Source organism: Pangasianodon hypophthalmus, chromosome 26 (assembly GCF_027358585.1).
Source record: "Pangasianodon hypophthalmus isolate fPanHyp1 chromosome 26, fPanHyp1.pri, whole genome shotgun sequence".
In the NCBI taxonomy this organism is placed as follows: Eukaryota; Metazoa; Chordata; class Actinopteri; order Siluriformes; family Pangasiidae; genus Pangasianodon; species Pangasianodon hypophthalmus.
The window spans coordinates 16,185,533-16,202,440 of NC_069735.1; the positions used below are offsets into that span (position 1 = coordinate 16,185,533).

General features: G+C 42.1%; 1 protein-coding gene across 1 annotated transcript; it reads right to left on the reverse strand.

Moving 5' to 3' along the window:
• Nucleotides 1-7,247: 7,247 nt before the first annotated feature.
• Nucleotides 7,248-12,723, reverse strand: LOC117596132 (B-cell receptor CD22). Its single transcript, XM_034300063.2, has 13 exons — nt 12,585-12,723; nt 12,069-12,149; nt 11,430-11,777; nt 10,969-11,202; nt 9,811-10,068; nt 9,445-9,699; nt 9,078-9,335; nt 8,721-8,981; nt 8,547-8,634; nt 8,426-8,471; nt 8,051-8,137; nt 7,869-7,949; nt 7,248-7,648 (listed from the first exon to the last, which is right to left on the reverse strand). Exons 2-13 carry the CDS (start codon nt 12,127-12,129, stop codon nt 7,628-7,630), a joined length of 1,998 nt encoding a protein of 665 aa, XP_034155954.2. The 5' UTR covers nt 12,130-12,149; nt 12,585-12,723; the 3' UTR covers nt 7,248-7,627.
• Nucleotides 12,724-16,908: the final 4,185 nt, after the last annotated feature.

Below are 16,908 nucleotides of genomic sequence, written 5' to 3' on the forward strand. Positions count from 1 at the left end.
ACTCCCTGACGTCTGGAGCCCATGTTCTCAAAACTCAAATTCTGAGTTTCCTCCCTGGAGATGCTTTGCCAGGCCTTCACTGCAGCCACCTTCAGTTGCTGCTTGTTTGTGGGTCTTTCTGCCTTCAATCTTGTCTTCAGTAACTGAAAAGCAGCTCTATTGGGTTGAGATCAGGCGACTGACTTGGCCATTGAAGAATATTCCATTTCTTTGCCTTCAAAACGTCTTGAGTTGCTATACACCTCAGAATTCATCTTGCTACTTCTGTCAGCAGTCACATCATCAATAAACACCAGTGAGCCCGTTCCTTTGGCAGCCATACATGCCCATGCCATAACACTGCCTCCACCATGTTTGACACATGATGTGGTATACTTTGGATCATGAGCTGTTCCTTTCTTTCGCCATACTTTTCTCTTGCCATCATTCTGGTACAAGTTAATCTTGGTTTCATCAGTTCAAAGAATCTTATTCCAGAACATGGGAGGCTTTTTTAGATGTTTTCTGGCAAAGTCTAATCTGGCTTTCCTGTTCTTGAATGTTACCAGTGGTTTGCACCTTGCTGTAAACTCTCTGTATTTACATTCATGAAGGCGTCTCTAGATTTTGACAATGATACACCTACCTTCTCCTGAGTATTCTTGACCTCTGTTGAAGTGAAGGGGTTTTTCTTCACCAAGGAAAGGATTCTGAGATTATCCACTTTAGTTGTCTTCCGTGGTCTTCCAGGCCTTTTGGTGGTGCTGAGCTCGCCAGTGCATTCCTTCTTTTTAAGAATGTACCAAATTGTTGATTTGGCAACTCTTAAAGTTTTTTCTATCTCTCTAATAGGTTTCTTTTGTTTTTTGAGCCTAATGATGGCCTCCTTCACTTGCATTGAGACCTCCTTGGACTTCATATTTGTAGCTCCAGTCGAACAGCTGCCAAATACCAACTCAATACCTGATATCAACTCCAGACCTTTTATCTGCTTCATTTGTCTTGAAGTAATGAGGAAATGGACCGCACGTGGTCAATTAACTTCTTGTCAGTCAATTGTCCAAATACCTTTGAGCGCCTGAAAATGGAAGTACTTTGCTTAAAATGGCTGTAATTCCTAAATGGTAAATGCCATATTTTTGTCGAACCTCTTCAAATAAAGCTGAAAGTCTACATTTCGATCACACCTTGATTGTTTTATTTCACATCCATTGTGGTCGTGTATAAAGGCAAAATCACAAAAACTCTGTGATTATCCAAGGGCCTACCTGTGTGTATACATATATATATATGCACGGGTGGGTTGAGTCACAGGAGGCTGCTGGGGGGTCGTCTTCCTCATCGTCTATAAGGAACAGAGAGACAGAGGTTAGTACTGGGCCTAGACTGCGTACCTCTGGCTGGCCGTGGCCCCCTTTTATACTCTCACGTCATCTCCAAGAAGGTAGATAGTTGCTGCCGTCTTCATTGGCTGCCTTATTTCCCCGCCCTCGGCAGCTACGCGCTCTCATGCTTTCCAAAACACTGGTGGTGCTGAAGTGGCACTGTCGGCACGGTGCGCGCAGTGCCAGCCCGTTGTCACAGTAAACACCCCCCACCCACCCCACCCCGCTCCGAGCCTACTTAAGGTGCAAGTCGACCCCAGAACGCACACCAGGGAGATAGGCCGTCTGTGTTTCCGTGCTTGACCACTGCTCTGTGCTGCACCTGGAAGTTAAAGTCTTGTAAGGACAAGAACCAGCTTGTTACCCTTGTGTTCGTGTCCTTCGCTTTGGCCATCCACTGGAGGGGGGCATGGTCCGGAGGCAGGCCTGCCAGGTAATAACGGAGTTCTTCCACCTCCCAATTTTTGGCCACCGCTTCCACTTTCTTTTCCTGGGGCATGAGGAAGCCTCGGACGATGCGGTAAAGCAGGTATCCACTGAGCCCCAGTTGACACTTGGGGTTGGCGGTTAGCCCTGACTTCTGCAGCTCCCCCAGGACCTCCCGGAGATGGTGTAGGTGGTCGGACCAGGTGGAGGAGTGAATGACCATGTTGTCAATATAAGCCACGGCGTAGGAAAGGTGGGGCCTCAGACAATGTCCATCAATCTCTGGAAAGTGTCCTGGGGCCTCATGCAGGCCAAAGGGGAGGACACGGTATTGCCTATGCCTGCCAGAGGTCGAGGCTGCTGTCTTGGGCTTGATCTCTGGGCTGAGGGCCACTTGCCAGTAGCCCTTAGTAAGGTCGAGGGTTGAGATGTAGCGGTCCTCCCCAATCTCTCCACCAGATCATCGACCCTAGAGAGGGAGTAGCTAACGAGGTCGGATACCTGGTTCAGCTTCCGGAAGTCATTACACAGCCGTATGCTCCTGTCGGGCTTGGGTACCATAACGATCGGGCTGGACCAGGCGCTGTTGGATTCCTCAATAATTCCGTCTCGGAGCATCCAGCTGACCTCCTCCTCGATTGCCTGATGACGGGCCTCCGGGACATGGTAAGGCCACTGGTGGACCACGACTCCTGGTGGAGTCTTGATGTCATGGTGGACCAGATGGGTGAGGCCAGGTGTGGAGGAGAAGACCTCCACAAACTGGTCCACCACTTCCGAGAACTCCTGGTTCTGGGCTGGGAAAGGGAAGGTGGAGGAGGACCTGTTCTGCAGGTTGGAATTCCCTAGGCTGGGCTGGACAGTTGTAGGTCCTCCTCTGCTCTTGCTGGTCTGTGTCCATATGCTCCCTAACGATAGGTGCCACCCGATCGATCTTCTCCTGCATCTCTTGAACATACTCCACCAGGGAGCAATAAGGAGAAGGCTGCCACAGTCAGGCAGCCCTTCAGGTCGCTGTTTGAAGAGGATCTCGAAGCGGGTAAACCCAATGGAGGTCTGTGGAGTCTGTGTGCCGGAGAAGCCTGGCCAGTCGCGCCCGAGCAGGAGGAGTACAGGGAGCTCTGGTACGAGGCTGACCAGAATGGTCCACTCTCCGGCCTGAATTTGTACAGTATATGGACCCTTCTTCCAGCTGGTTCCTCATGCCATGCACTCAAATATGTACAGGTAGGCCTCCACGTCGTCATCGCCGGTCATCTTCGTGAGTAGGCACTGGACCTCTCGGCAGGGGTCAGGGAGAGGGATGGGAGTGGCAGACTGTCCCTGTTGGCGCTCCAGCAGCTCTTGGGTGACCATTCATAGCCCCTGTGCTAAATCCTGTGTTATGACCTGTTGTTGGAGGTTGGCTTGGAGCAGGTGCTGGAGAACATCCATGGGTGAGCTGGGGTTGCTGTGGTTGGGTGGCGGCAACGGGACCCAGGGGGCGCTGTAGTAAGTAAGCAGGCAGGTTGAGTCACGGGTGGCCGCTGGGGGAGTCGTCTTCCTCGTCATCTATAAGGAACAGAGAGACAGAGTGTTGGGCCTAGACCTGAGATTGTCTACCTGTGGCTGGCCACAGCCCCCTTTTATACTCCCACATCGTCTCCAAGATGGTAAAGAGTTGCCGCCATCTTCATTGGCTGCCAGCCATGCCTTACTACCCTGCCCTCGGCAGCCACGCGCTGTTGTCTTTTCCAAACCACGGGTGGTGCTGAAGTGGCACTGTCCATTCAGCCCCATAGCGGCAGTAGAGTGAGAAGCTGCCTCTCGCCCCTCGTCACACGTGGTTAATTAGGATTCCACATGTTTTGTTCTTCCCTGGTCTGTCGGAAAAGGGCCCCCTAAATAACAGCATGGTCCTCCAGACCAGCAGTGTGGGCTGTTGGAGGGTTTATACTGTGAAATATTATGCATACCAGGTCACCTACATTGTGCTCTTGTGTTGTGTTGCTTGACTCGTTTAAATATGTAGTGCTAGGCATAAACTGTAACAAATAAAATACTTTTAATAGTTTTTAGGGCCCAACCTCTTGCAAAAATTAGGAGATGTCCCCTGTAATTGCAGATATAATATTGTTAAGCCTATTATCATCATCTTTCACGAAAAGGAAGCTTGTGTTTTGGATATTTTGGCTCACTATTTTAGTAGTGTGGTTCAGGACTGGATTTAGCCTGTCTTGATATATAACCATTCATGAGTGCAGTGGGATAGTGTTTCTGTAGCTCAATACTATCCTGGTGACATGTAAATATGATTGATTGATTGGCCATATAAAACTAAGCCAAGGGTGTCATGGGTCTTTTGTGAGACCCCGAAGGGCGGTAATCTAAAGCCGTAATTAGAATAGGACATTTCTAGGATAAAGTAGAGCTAACAGAAACAATTTTAGTATATGCACTATTATATGCTAAAAGTTATTATACTGATTAAAGTTTTTTTTTAATGAATGCATTCCTTTTTTATTGGCTTTAATGGCTACCAGGTGCTATGGTGAGAAACAGGATTAAACAATTGGAATCATGTATTTTCCCTGCATATACATATCTGATGTACTATAATCATCCAGGCTTACGTTCCTGGCATAAAAGTCTGTAAAAATAAGATCAAGCCTCAGTAATCACTGTAACAGCAAACCTCCACCCTGAAACGCATTTAATATGTTTATATTTTAACATTTGTGATGTCATAAAAGTCTGTAAAAATCACCTGAAGCCTCAGTAATTACTGTAAAAGCTAAACATTTTACATTTGGAAACCTGAAGAACAGGGATTTTTTTCGCTCTTACATTCTGTCTAGTGATTGTCGCTTTTAAATCTTCCGGATGTTCACAAGATATGAAGAGAGAATATGAATAATAATATAATAATAATAAATAATAATAATAAAATCATATAAACCAGTCTGCTTTGCATTGGGGCATATGACACCACCCCGGCATTGATCATTTTCCTGTAACAACAGAACACTTCCCACTAGACTGGTAAATCATTGCAAGGAATATTCTTTCAGTTTTTAGTCCCTTATGCAGGCCTATCACGATAACTACTTCTGTTGGAAGATATATTATTTCAGAAATAATTCCAATAAATGATATTATTGTCATATTAAGGCCATGCAAGTACACCCTTTCAAAGAGCAGTGAACTTTTAATTCTTAAGAATATTCAGACAGTGCAATTGGAATGTCAAAAAAAAAACAAACAAACAAAAAAAAACACCAGATTCTTAGATTTTTAAATCAACAGTCCACAAGAGGGAGCAATGAATAAATACAAACCAAACAGTGTTATAGTGTTTATTGTTTATTGCAAAGAACAAAACTGGCTGTTAACAAAGTGCATCTATTTTTAAAATTCTTAAAATTTAAAAAGAGCAAAATATTCAAGCTAGGCTCTCAGGCCAGTTCCAGTGTTCCCTTTCACACTGTTTTCAGTCATAGTTTTTGTCTTCTGACAAAAAAATCCTTAAAATTTAGTCAATATTTCATCATGTGATATTTGTTAATTTTAGTCAGTTTTACTCTGACTAAAATGGCATTGAATATTAGTGACCTGTATTTTAGTTGATGAAAAAATGCAAAAAATTAAACTTTATATGTGCATAGGATGTGTTTGGGTGAGTTCATTACGCTGCTAGTGAAGCACTTCAGTTTACCCGTGTTCATTCACTGTTCAGCTTCAGCTCATGCAGCTTAAGCGGCTCAATCCCTGACATTACTGACTATAACTGGATTATATGAAACACTAGAACTAGTCTTTCTAGATTTTTCTTCTTCAAAAAACATTGTTTGTACATTGTTAATATCTTGTGTGTCATTTTTTCAACAATGTTTGAAAGAGTCTTAAATTCGAATACACACAGTTTTTGCATTCAAATGTGTACTTATATCTTAAATTCTAATGCACTCAGTTTCTACATTTGAATGTGCATTTTTATCTTAAACGTGACGAATTAAAGGAGTCAACAGAATGGGGATCCATTAGCAGCGTTTAATAAAAGGCAGACACAGTCGTACAGGCGTGGTCGAGTAACAGCAAAACAGGGTGATCAGAGGCGAGACAAAGGCAGAGTAATCAAACAGGCGGATGGTCAGGGCAGGCAGCAAAGAATCCAGAAACGAGAAATAACAGTCCAAGGTCAAACACCGTAATCCAACAAAGAAGATACAAACGCTCAGAAATGTCAGCCGGGGCAAAACAAAACTTCGCAAAGAGTGAGCGAGCAGCAGAGGCTTAAGTAGACCCGGTAATAGGCTGCAGGCGAGCTCGTAATCAGTGCTGGGCGCGGGGTGATGGGAAATGTAGTTTAAAGAGGAAAGTGAATACTCGGGTGATGGTGACCTCTGGTGACGATCAGGGGGAACCACAGAGGCCGGATTCGTTACACGAATATTCAAAGTTTGAATTTTTATTTGAAAGCCCTAGAGCGGACGAGAGGACAGAAGCAGCACAAATGGCTAAAATGTTGGTGAAATTCATTCTTATGTAAACAAACATGCATGTAAACACAATGCGGAATATCGAGGTCAGCAAAAATGATTCAGGTCATGTCCATATATCGTACAATAACTCGATAACGTAATTATCGTGACAGGCCTACACTTATGTTATACACGTGTGTATGTTACTGACATAATAAAATGTTCAAATGTTACAGTAGTGGGGCGCACAGTGGCTTAGTGGTTAGCACATTTGTCTCACACCCAGAGTTGGGGGTTCGATTCCTGTCTCCACCCTGTGTGTGTGGAGTTTGCATGTTGTCCCTGTGTTCTGGGGGTTTCTTCAGAGTACTCCGGTTTCCTCCCCCAGTCCAAAGTCAAGCGTTGGAGGCTGATTGGCATTTCCAAATTGTCCATAGTGAGTGAATGAGTGTGTGTGAATGTGCCCTGCCCTAGTTTGGCACCCCTCCATGTGCTCCCTCCAACCCTGTGTAGGATAAGTGGTACAGAAAATAGATGGATAGATGGATATTACAGTAGTCCCTCTTATAAATCTGGAATTTAAAAAAAAAAAAAGGCAGAGTGGTCAAGGCTTGGGATTGTAGAAAATTCATATTGTCCATTTGGGGACGTTTGCCCAAAATGTCTGGGAACCCCTGGTTTAAGCCATGGCCTCAGTACAAGTACATTACATGGCAGAGAAAACCCATTTTGAAAACTGTCTTCTGGTCTGGAAGGCTTGTTTGTGTTTGGATGGACCTCTTATCAGTCATTTTATAGACACTCCCTAACTCCACTTCACTCTGCCCACATCTCAGGCTCAAATCAGACAGATAACTCTGCTGTGAACAAAAAAAAACAAAACAAACAAATTTCAAATTTATTTACACCATTGTTTTTATGGCTCTGCGTTTCATGTGATGGCTCTCTGGACACGGTGTTACCTCACTGCTCATGAAAATTAAACAATACTGAAAGATTATACATCATATTTGAGTTTATTGTGTAAATCCTTAATGGCACACATTTTTGTGCTTAAAGAATAAGTGAAGCATGAGTACAGTGTGTTACTTTAGCAGGTAAATATAAAAATATAAACATCTAATTAAAAAGAGGGAAAAAAAATACAGCACACATAGAAAAAGGATGCATAGGTGCAAAGCAGAACGGTTCAAAATGCCTGCACACTGCTGTTAATTTCAATATATATATGTGTTCATAAATGTAAAGCTCTCACTCTTCAACTATTTAAAGATAGAGTTCAATATTGATCCACAGCTCAAAAACAGAAATATACTAGCATTGGTCATCTCTCTCTCTCTCTCTCTCTCTCTTGACATGGTGTCGATGTTGATGATCTCACTGTTGTTTTCTTGCAGTCTAGAAAAAGAAATTGTGAAACAGCTTAAGGTGAAATCTTGAGCAAACAGTACAATACAACTGATTATGTAATTTCAAAATGGAAGAGTATTAATGGATGAGAACACATGTAACAATTTGTTCCTAAAACTGTCGTCTTGTCATACAACCATTTTAAACCTTTAGCTTGGTACTATATCCATCAATTATCCAGTGAAGCGAAGCAAATAAAAGCACTCACTGTTAAAGTGTCGTAATCAGGAGAGATGGACTTGGAATCCAGAGCTGTGTACGTGTCATCAGGAGAACTTGGGTGAACCGTCTGTGTGTGAGAGAAAGAGAAATAAATCATGGGTTCATCATTCTAACTGATTCCTTCCAGATCTGAATGTCTGAGTGAAGTGTGACTCTGAAGACACTTACTGCAAGTGTGTCATACACGTCTTTGGAGGACCTGGTCTGAAGATCAAGAGCTGTGTACGTGTCTTCAGTAGGACTGCAGTAAATGTTCTGTGTGAAGATTATAAAGAATGTATTTGGTGTTTTTTAGGAATTCCTCCAGATCTGAATGTCTGATTAAAGAAGCTGTACCTCAGGTTGCATTCTATGACTTAATACATAACAGCATTTACCACTATAGCTATGTTTGGAGATGAAAAGTGCCACATTTTGAAAAAAAAAAAAAAAAAAAAAGCTAGAAGTCAGGCTTGTCAGACTGGAGCCTTGTGTTTCCTCATGTTCATTATGATTATCACTCTCTATTGCGCTGTTTTCCATGGAAGCATACAGTTCACTTACCTCATTAGACTTGGTATGATCAGTTGAACATCCTCTTCTCTTTCTCCTAAAAAGTAACAATAATCAGAGGATTCATATCACAGATATTTTAAGCAAGTTAATGAAAAATACATATGCTTACCTCATACATAAAACACCAATGATGGCAAATAAACATCCACATCCAACAGTGACTCCAAGAACTACATACAGAACTACACTTGTACCCCCTGTGTGCAGACAAATATCAGTCAGCTATAACTCATTCACCTTTATCAAATCTACAAAGTGTTATTTGTTATAATAACTGTAATACCATTTAGAGTGAGAGCCACTGCAGCTGCTGTCTGATTCCCATATTTATTCTGAGCCACGCAGTAAAACCATCCACTGCTGTTGAACCTCAGTGTAAAGCTGTAACTCTGTCCAGATCCTACAGGTGAGCTTTCATCCACCTTATACCAGGTGTAGTTCTGCACAGGTGGGTTAGCATCACTGCTGCAGGTCAGAGTCACTGAACTGCCCTCCACTATCTCACCAGAGCGACTGATGGACACTGAGACTCTCTTTGGAGCATCTGAAAAAAGGGCAATAACAGAGGTTTAAGAATATTTAAGTGAGAACCAGTGGCTCAGTGGATGTCAGCCAGCCGCCTGCACAATCAACCACTCACACAAAACATTTAAAGTCGCTCCATCAGAGTATTTCTCTCCGTGTTGATTACTGCACTTGCACTTGTAATCTCCACTGTCCTTAGAGCTGATCGTGTTAATGATGTAAGATTGTCCTGTTCCTATATAGGATGTTCCCTTATACCAGTTGTAGCTCTCCACAGGTGGGTTAGCATCACTGCTGCAGCTCAGAGTCACTGAACTGCCCTCCACTATCTCACCAGAGGGACTGATGGACACTGAGACTCTCTTTGGAGGATCTGAAAAATACAAAATATTACTAAATACAAAATTTTTAGGGATTAAAATCAATGTATACCATTTACAAATATCAGATAGTTTTATGAACTCGACCCACCCAACACTTACACAAAACTTTTATAGTCACTTCAGCAGAATATTTCTCTCCATATTGGTTCCTGGACTTGCACTTATACTCTCCACGGTCCTTAGAGCTGATCTTTCTAATGGTGTAGGTTTTTCCATTGCTTTTAGGTGATGTTCCTTTAAACCAGCTATACTCCACAGGTGGGTTAGCATCACTGCTGCAGGTCAGAGTCACTGAACTGCCCTCCACTATCTCACCAGAGGGACTGATGGACACTGAGACTCTCTTTGGAGAATCTGAAACACACAAGAAGGAAAGGATACAAAGCAAACACTTTTCATTATTTTTCAGTTTACTGAGGGTCAGGAAGTTATACAATGGACTGTAGTGAATCATTGTTAACTCACACAGGACATTCAGAGACGCAGCAGTTGAGGACTGAAGTCCATGTATATTTTCAGCCTGGCATGTGTAACCTCCACTGTCCTTAGAGCTGGTCTTGTTGATGGTGTAAGTTTTTCCCGTTCCTATAGAGGATGTTCCTTTATACCAGGTGTAGTTCTGTGCAGGTGGTTTAGCATCACTGCTGCAGGTCAGAGTCACTGAACTGCCCTCCACTATGTCACCAGGGGGACTGACGGACACTGAGACTCTCTTTGGAGGATCTAGAGATAGAAACACAAACTGTTAGTATGCTAGTATGCAAGTAAAATAGTGTGCAATTTTTGCTAGTCTGCTGTTAGCTGCTGTTCAAGTATGTGAGTATGTACACTTGCTTTATTTTTATGCAGTTATACCTGTATTGAAGTATACAAGTACTCAAGTATAGGAGTATTTAAATACACAATAAATCTAGTAAGCAAATATGCCAGTGTGCAATGCTGCAGCTAAGGCTACTGTGGAGTTTATCCCAGGTCAGCCGAGTTGTGTGGGTAGCTAAGAAGAGAGGAAGTCCAGGATGAGTCATAGCAGTGCAGAGAGAGCATGCCCACTGTAATTATTGATGTTATAGTCATGTGTTCACTGCAGTTAATGTTAGATTTTAATTCACGACATGGAGGAACGGGTGATCTTGGTTCAGAAAAGGAAATTCTTTGTCTCATTACTAATGTTTAGTTAATGACCAGCTAATCTTTATATTGGTGGAGTAGCAATATATCATTTTTGAACGAGTTGTCTCTCTGAGAGATGAAGTGAAAGGTGCTAGCCCATCATATCAAAAGAGCCATTTTTAAATGAGTAATGAAATTCTCTCAGTTTATCCTGGGAGTGCTGGGTGCAAGGCTGTGATAACAAGCTGGATGGGACACCAGTTCACCCCCCCACCCCCCCCACCCCAAAAAAAAAAAAAAAAAAATTATAATATATAAATAACTGAGCCAAATCAAAGAAAAACAGGAATATAAGAAATATATTAGATATACATGTCTGTGTATGTGTGTGTGTTACTTTGTTCTTTGTTACTGCTTCATTAGTGATGGGATGCAGTAACAGTTTACATGTGGATTCAGCATGAACTGTTAGTGTTGCTAGTTTTAAGAGTGAATAAATAAATCTGTACTTACACTGGACATCAAGAGTGACATCACAGGACTGACTATCTTGTACAGCACAGCTGTATCTGCCTACATCGCTCTGACTGACTGATGGCAGACGGAGCAGGTTAGTGGAGGAGGATAAACGACGTCCACTTTTGTACCAGCTAAATGTTGGATTGCGACTCAGTCTGTTCCTGGTTTTACAGGTGAGAGTGACTGCATCTCCTTCAAACACTCTATCAGGAATCTCTACCTCAAGCTCTGTGGAAGACAAGAAAGGAAAGAGAGCTTCCAAATCAAAAACCTACTGCTTACTTGCTAGCAGATGTTAGCAAGTTGGAGGCATGGCAAATGTCTATGCTATTTAAATGTGCTAATTAGTTAGATAACACAAGACAGTGAATTTGTGTTATCTAACTAATTAGCACATTTAAATAGCATAGCTATTTATAGCATAGCTATTAGCACATTTAAATAACATGGCTTACCTGTGACAGAAAGATCAACTCCATCTTTACCCTGAAACTTTCCTCCAGCGAATGTTGTTATAAATCTGAAGTAGTATTTGCCTTGGTCCTCTTCTCTCACATCACTCAGTCTGAGACTGCAGTCACGCAATGTGTCTCCGAGGTACTGAACCCTGCCGCTGTACTTTGGGTCTGAAGTCAGATCAGGAGGCTCTTTATCTGTAACTAACTCTCTGCTCCAGATACCTCTCTCAACTGTGTAACCAGCCGGATATGTGTATCTGCAGCCCATGGTCACTGTAGATCCCTTTAGAGCACAGATAGACTTTGGTGTGTAATACACATCCCAGTCCTGAGAAACAACAACTCCTGCAGCAGGAAATGCAGAAATGTGTTGATAATGCATATACGGGTCTCAGACAGTAGGAAAGCCTGCGTGAAGTCACACAAATGTGTGTGTTCATAAAGGCACACAATGAGAAGCTCCACAGAGAATAGTCCTCATGCAGTACAGCGAGGGAGAGAAAGCAGAACTTAACACAGAACTGCTGATGCTGAACAAACACAAATAGCACAAAGGACAAGGACATATATGTACAACTGTAGACAGGCTTATTGCAGTATTTACTGTGAAATGATAATGTAACAGCTGTAACTGACCTGGAATCATGAGCAGAAACAGCAGGAAAAGGGGAGGAGTCAATCTGAGTGACATCATCATTTGTGCTGCCTGTATAATTACTACATATGCAAAAATACTGTTCAGTTTTAACATTATAAAACACCCTTAACACCGTTAAATCAGCTCAAAGTGCTCATAAATGTAGACAACATTCAATGGCCAGAGGATTGTCATGTACTGTAGTGTTCAGTGTGAAAAATATTTCGAAATCCTGTCTATAATATGAGATACACGCATGTACAGGCAAATCTTAAGTAATATACTAGACGGATATACTGATATGTGACTTGCTTCTTTTTTTTTTTTTTAATTGTTTGTGAATCTGGGGAACTGATTCACAAAGACGTAGTAAGAAGAAACACAGTGTGGCAAAAAGGAAACGGCAATACAGTCATGAATTACCAAAGGAAAAAAAAAAACACCATTCATCTTAACTCAAAGACAAGGTTTAATTTCAATTAATAATAGAATAAACTGCAAAAAACTTTTCTGACCTCATTAACGAAGTTCATCTCCTGCATCCGGACACAAAAAAGAGAAATAACAGGAGTGGCTCTGAGGGTTTATACGGTCAAACTGCTGGATGTAGTTCAAATGTGTTGCTATTTCCTTTCCACGAAGATTGGTCACAATTTCTTAATCTTTTTGCTGAATAAGTCCTTCCTTCTTCTGTAATGTACGATGTTACGACACACCCAAATCACTTGTGTTCAAAACTCTTCCTTCATTTTTACCCTCTGTTTTTTGAATATCTACTATTTGCCTTATTGAAAATACAGTAACACACACACAGATATACACACAAAAACACACACACACACACACAGACATATATACACACACACTCACACACACATACAAACATACACGCACATGCACACACAGTCACACACACACACACACACACACATACACACAGATATATATATATATATATATATATATATATATATATATATATATACACTGATCAGCCATAACATTAAACCACTGACAAGTAAAGTGAATAACATTGATTATCTTGTTACAATGGCACCTGTAAAAGGGAGGGATATATTAGGCAGCAAGTGAACAGTCAGTTCTCGAAGTTGATGTGTTGCAAGCAGGAAAAATACGCAAGCATCTGAGCGACTTTGATAAAGGCCAAATTGTGATGGCTAGATGACTTGGTCAAAGCATCTCCAAAGCAGCAGGTCTTGTGGGGTGTTTCCTACCAAGAGTAGTCAGAGGAAGGACAACTGGTGAACCAACGACAGGGTCATGGGCGCCCAAGGCTCGCTGATGCGTGTGGGGAGTGAAGGCTAGTCCGTCTAGTCCGATCCCACAGAAGAGCTACTGTAGCACAAATTGCTGAGAAGTTAATGCTGTCTATGATAGAAAGGTGTCAGAACACACAGTGCATCGCAGCTTGCTGTGTATGGAGCTGTGTAGCCACAGACCTGTCAGAGAGCCCATGCTGACCTCTGTCCACTGCCAAAAGCACCTACAATGGGCACATGAGCATCAGAACTGGACCATGGAGCAATGGAAGAAGGTGGCCTTGTCTGATGAATCACATTTTCTTTTACATCATGCGAACGGCCGGGCGTGTGTGCGTCGCTTACCTGGGGAAGAGATGGCATCAGGATGCATTCTGGGAAGAAGGCATGCTGGCGGAGGCAGTGTGATGGTCTGGGCATCTGTTCTGCTGGGAAACTTTGGGTCATGGCATTCATGTGGATGTTACTTTGACATGTATAACCTACATAAACACTGTTGCAGACCAAGTACACCCCTTCACGGCAACTGTATTCCCTAACGGCAGTGGCCTCTTTCAGCAGGATAATGCACCCTGCCACACTGCAAAAATTGTTGAGGAATGGTTTGAGGAACATGACAAAGAGTTCAAGGTATTGACTTGGCCTCCAAATTCCCCAGATCTCAATCCGAACGAGCATCTGTGGGATGCGCTGCTCAAACAAGTCTAATCCATGGAGGCCCCACCTCACAACTTACAGGACTTAAAGGATCTGGTCCTAAAGTCTTGGTGCCAGATACCACAGTACACCTTCAGAGGTCGGTGGAGTCCATGCCTCGAAGGTTCAGAGCTGTTTTGGTGGTACAAGGGGGACCTACACAATATTAGGCAGGTGGTTTTAATGTTATGGCTGATCGGTGTATGTACACACAGACATAGATAGATAGATAGATGGATGGATAGATAGATAGATAGATAGATAGATAGATAGATTTAATTGTGTTGCAGTTTCTTTTGTATATATAATTTACTCATTTATCTGGTTATATTATTTATTTATTTATTTACTTATTTAAGATGGTTATGTGTATGTATGTGTGTATGATGTTTTATTAATTCCTTGATTAATCCGTTAATTTATTATATTATATTATATAATTTACGAAACATTAAACATTTTTTGTTATAACTACTGAATATATGCAATATAGGCTCATACCATTTACATCATTCTTTCTGTTACTATGGAAACGGATCATTCCACTTTGCAGCACAATAGGGGAGCATGCCTCGGTATGATGCAAGTAATTTTAAGAGCGAACAGGTGATGTGTGGTATTTAGTAATAATATATATGTATTTAGTATTAATATCAGGGACAGATAAAAGAATTGAATTTTTTTTTTTTTTACCAAAATCGAAGATTATATTCCAAAAGAATACCGTTCATACGAGTTAGGGACCGTTGTAAAACTACCTGAATATACATAAGCATGCACTAAACATCCATCCATTTTCTATACTGCTTATCCTACACAGAGTAGGACACTCAGGGCAGAAGGCAGGGGACACCGTGGATGGGGTTGCAACCCATCGCAGGGAACAACCGCACACACTACAGACAATTTAGAGATGCCAATCAGCAATGCATGTCTTTGGACTGGAGGAGGAAACCAGAGTACCTGGAGGACCCCAACCCTGAAGGTGTGAGGCAATAGTGCTAACCACTAAGCCACAGTGCCCCTGTGCTCTGTGTGTGTGAAATATGTTTGTCCCACAGGGCTTTTTGGCTCCATTATGGAAAACCACACTCAACATTAGCAAAAATTTGTGTCTGCTGTACCACCTCAGGGCACAAGCGCCACTGTCCTTTTTTAATTTTGAGGAAAAGAATTGGGGCTTGTGGGCTTCTGATCGAGATGAGGATATGTTCCTTTTTGTGGTATTTGAGGTTAGCTGTGGGTTCAGCCTACTTCCTTAAACCTTTCCTAACTCCCAACCATTCTTGAGGGGGTTAGACATTTTCCACTCAATCGAGAGTTTTCATGCTTACCTTTCCTTTTCACCCCAGAACAGTATAGTGTACTGTAACAGTGGGGTCAGTAATCCTGTGAGTCACCACTAACAGCACTATTCTGCAGGTAACCCGCATGGTAATTCAGTGCAGAAGAATAAGAATCAAAGAGTTGCTACTTGCTAAACAGCTGACTCCTGTGACTGGATAAATTGCTGAGCAGTCCAGAAGTTGACGTCAGAAACATCTGAACATCTCTTAATGCAGTAGTTCAACTACGAGTGATTAGAATTTGGACCAGCAACTCAGAAGTTGTTCAGAAAGCTTTCCAGAAAGACTCCAAGGGTAACCTCACTCACAGGGTATTGATACAGAAAACATTTAGCCAAATCAATCGAAAATAACTAAAAATAAGAAATATGTTAGATATGTGTGTGTGTGTGTGTGTGTGTGTGTGTGTGTGTGTTTGCCCAGCAGATTAATTCAGTGCTTTCAGAAATGCATGACTGAGAAAACTGACACAGCTTGCCTTGAAAGAAAGTTAATTAAGCTACTGTATGAAGTAAATTTGAAGTTAATTTAAGATTCTCAGCAGCTTTTGAGGATAGAGATTCACCTGTAGCTCTAACCATAGTCAGACGCTGTTACACAGATTGCCTGAAAAATGGTGGTGTTTTATAGTGTCATGTGATCACCACATAACTTTGTGTTAAATGTTTCTACGGGTGCATATTCATGGTATCCAGGTGTCGAAACACCACCCCCTGGTGGTTAGGAATGGTGAAATAAAACCCAGGATTTATTTCTCAAGCTTAAGTTCTTGGGCTATGGATATTGGACTATTGGGTTTGGGATTTCAGGTTTAAGTTTCCCTGGGCATAGGCCCAGGGGCCCAAGGAGTCATGGGGCCCCAACACCAGAGTCGCATAAAAGTCGCTCTTATTAAATACATACAGACAAATGTCCAAAAGTCTCCCTGTGAAACTGAAGAAATAACTTACACAATAACTTTGTAGCTTTCACAAGGAAAGAAACAACCACTACACCTTCAAAGTGAGTGTTTCTGTAGGACTTTGAGGGTCGAATCCTCTGTTATTGATGCCATTCAACATGGACCTTTCAAGAAATACAAAAAAAAGTACAAAACATTGTCTCCATTAGAACCTCTAAGGGGCCTCTCAGAGGTGCCCAAGAGAAATAAGAACCCCCATTTCAAAACAATAAATAAAAATAAATGTGGCAGTTTCCTAATGGCTTGGTTAATGAGGATTCCACATGTTCTGTTCCTTCCCGGTCTGTCGGCCCTCTAACTCAAATAACAGCATGGTCCTCCAGACCAGTATACAACTGCATTGTCACTTGACCATACAGTTGTTTTTTGCAGAGCAGTGTGGGCTGTTGGAGGGTTTATACTGTGAAATATTATGCATACCAGGTCACCTACATTGTACTCTTTTGTGTTGCGTTGCTTGGCTCCTTTAAATATGTAAATATGAGCTGGATTTGGCCTGTCTTGATTCATAATCATTCATGAGTGCAGTGGGATAGTGTTCCTGTAGCTCAATACT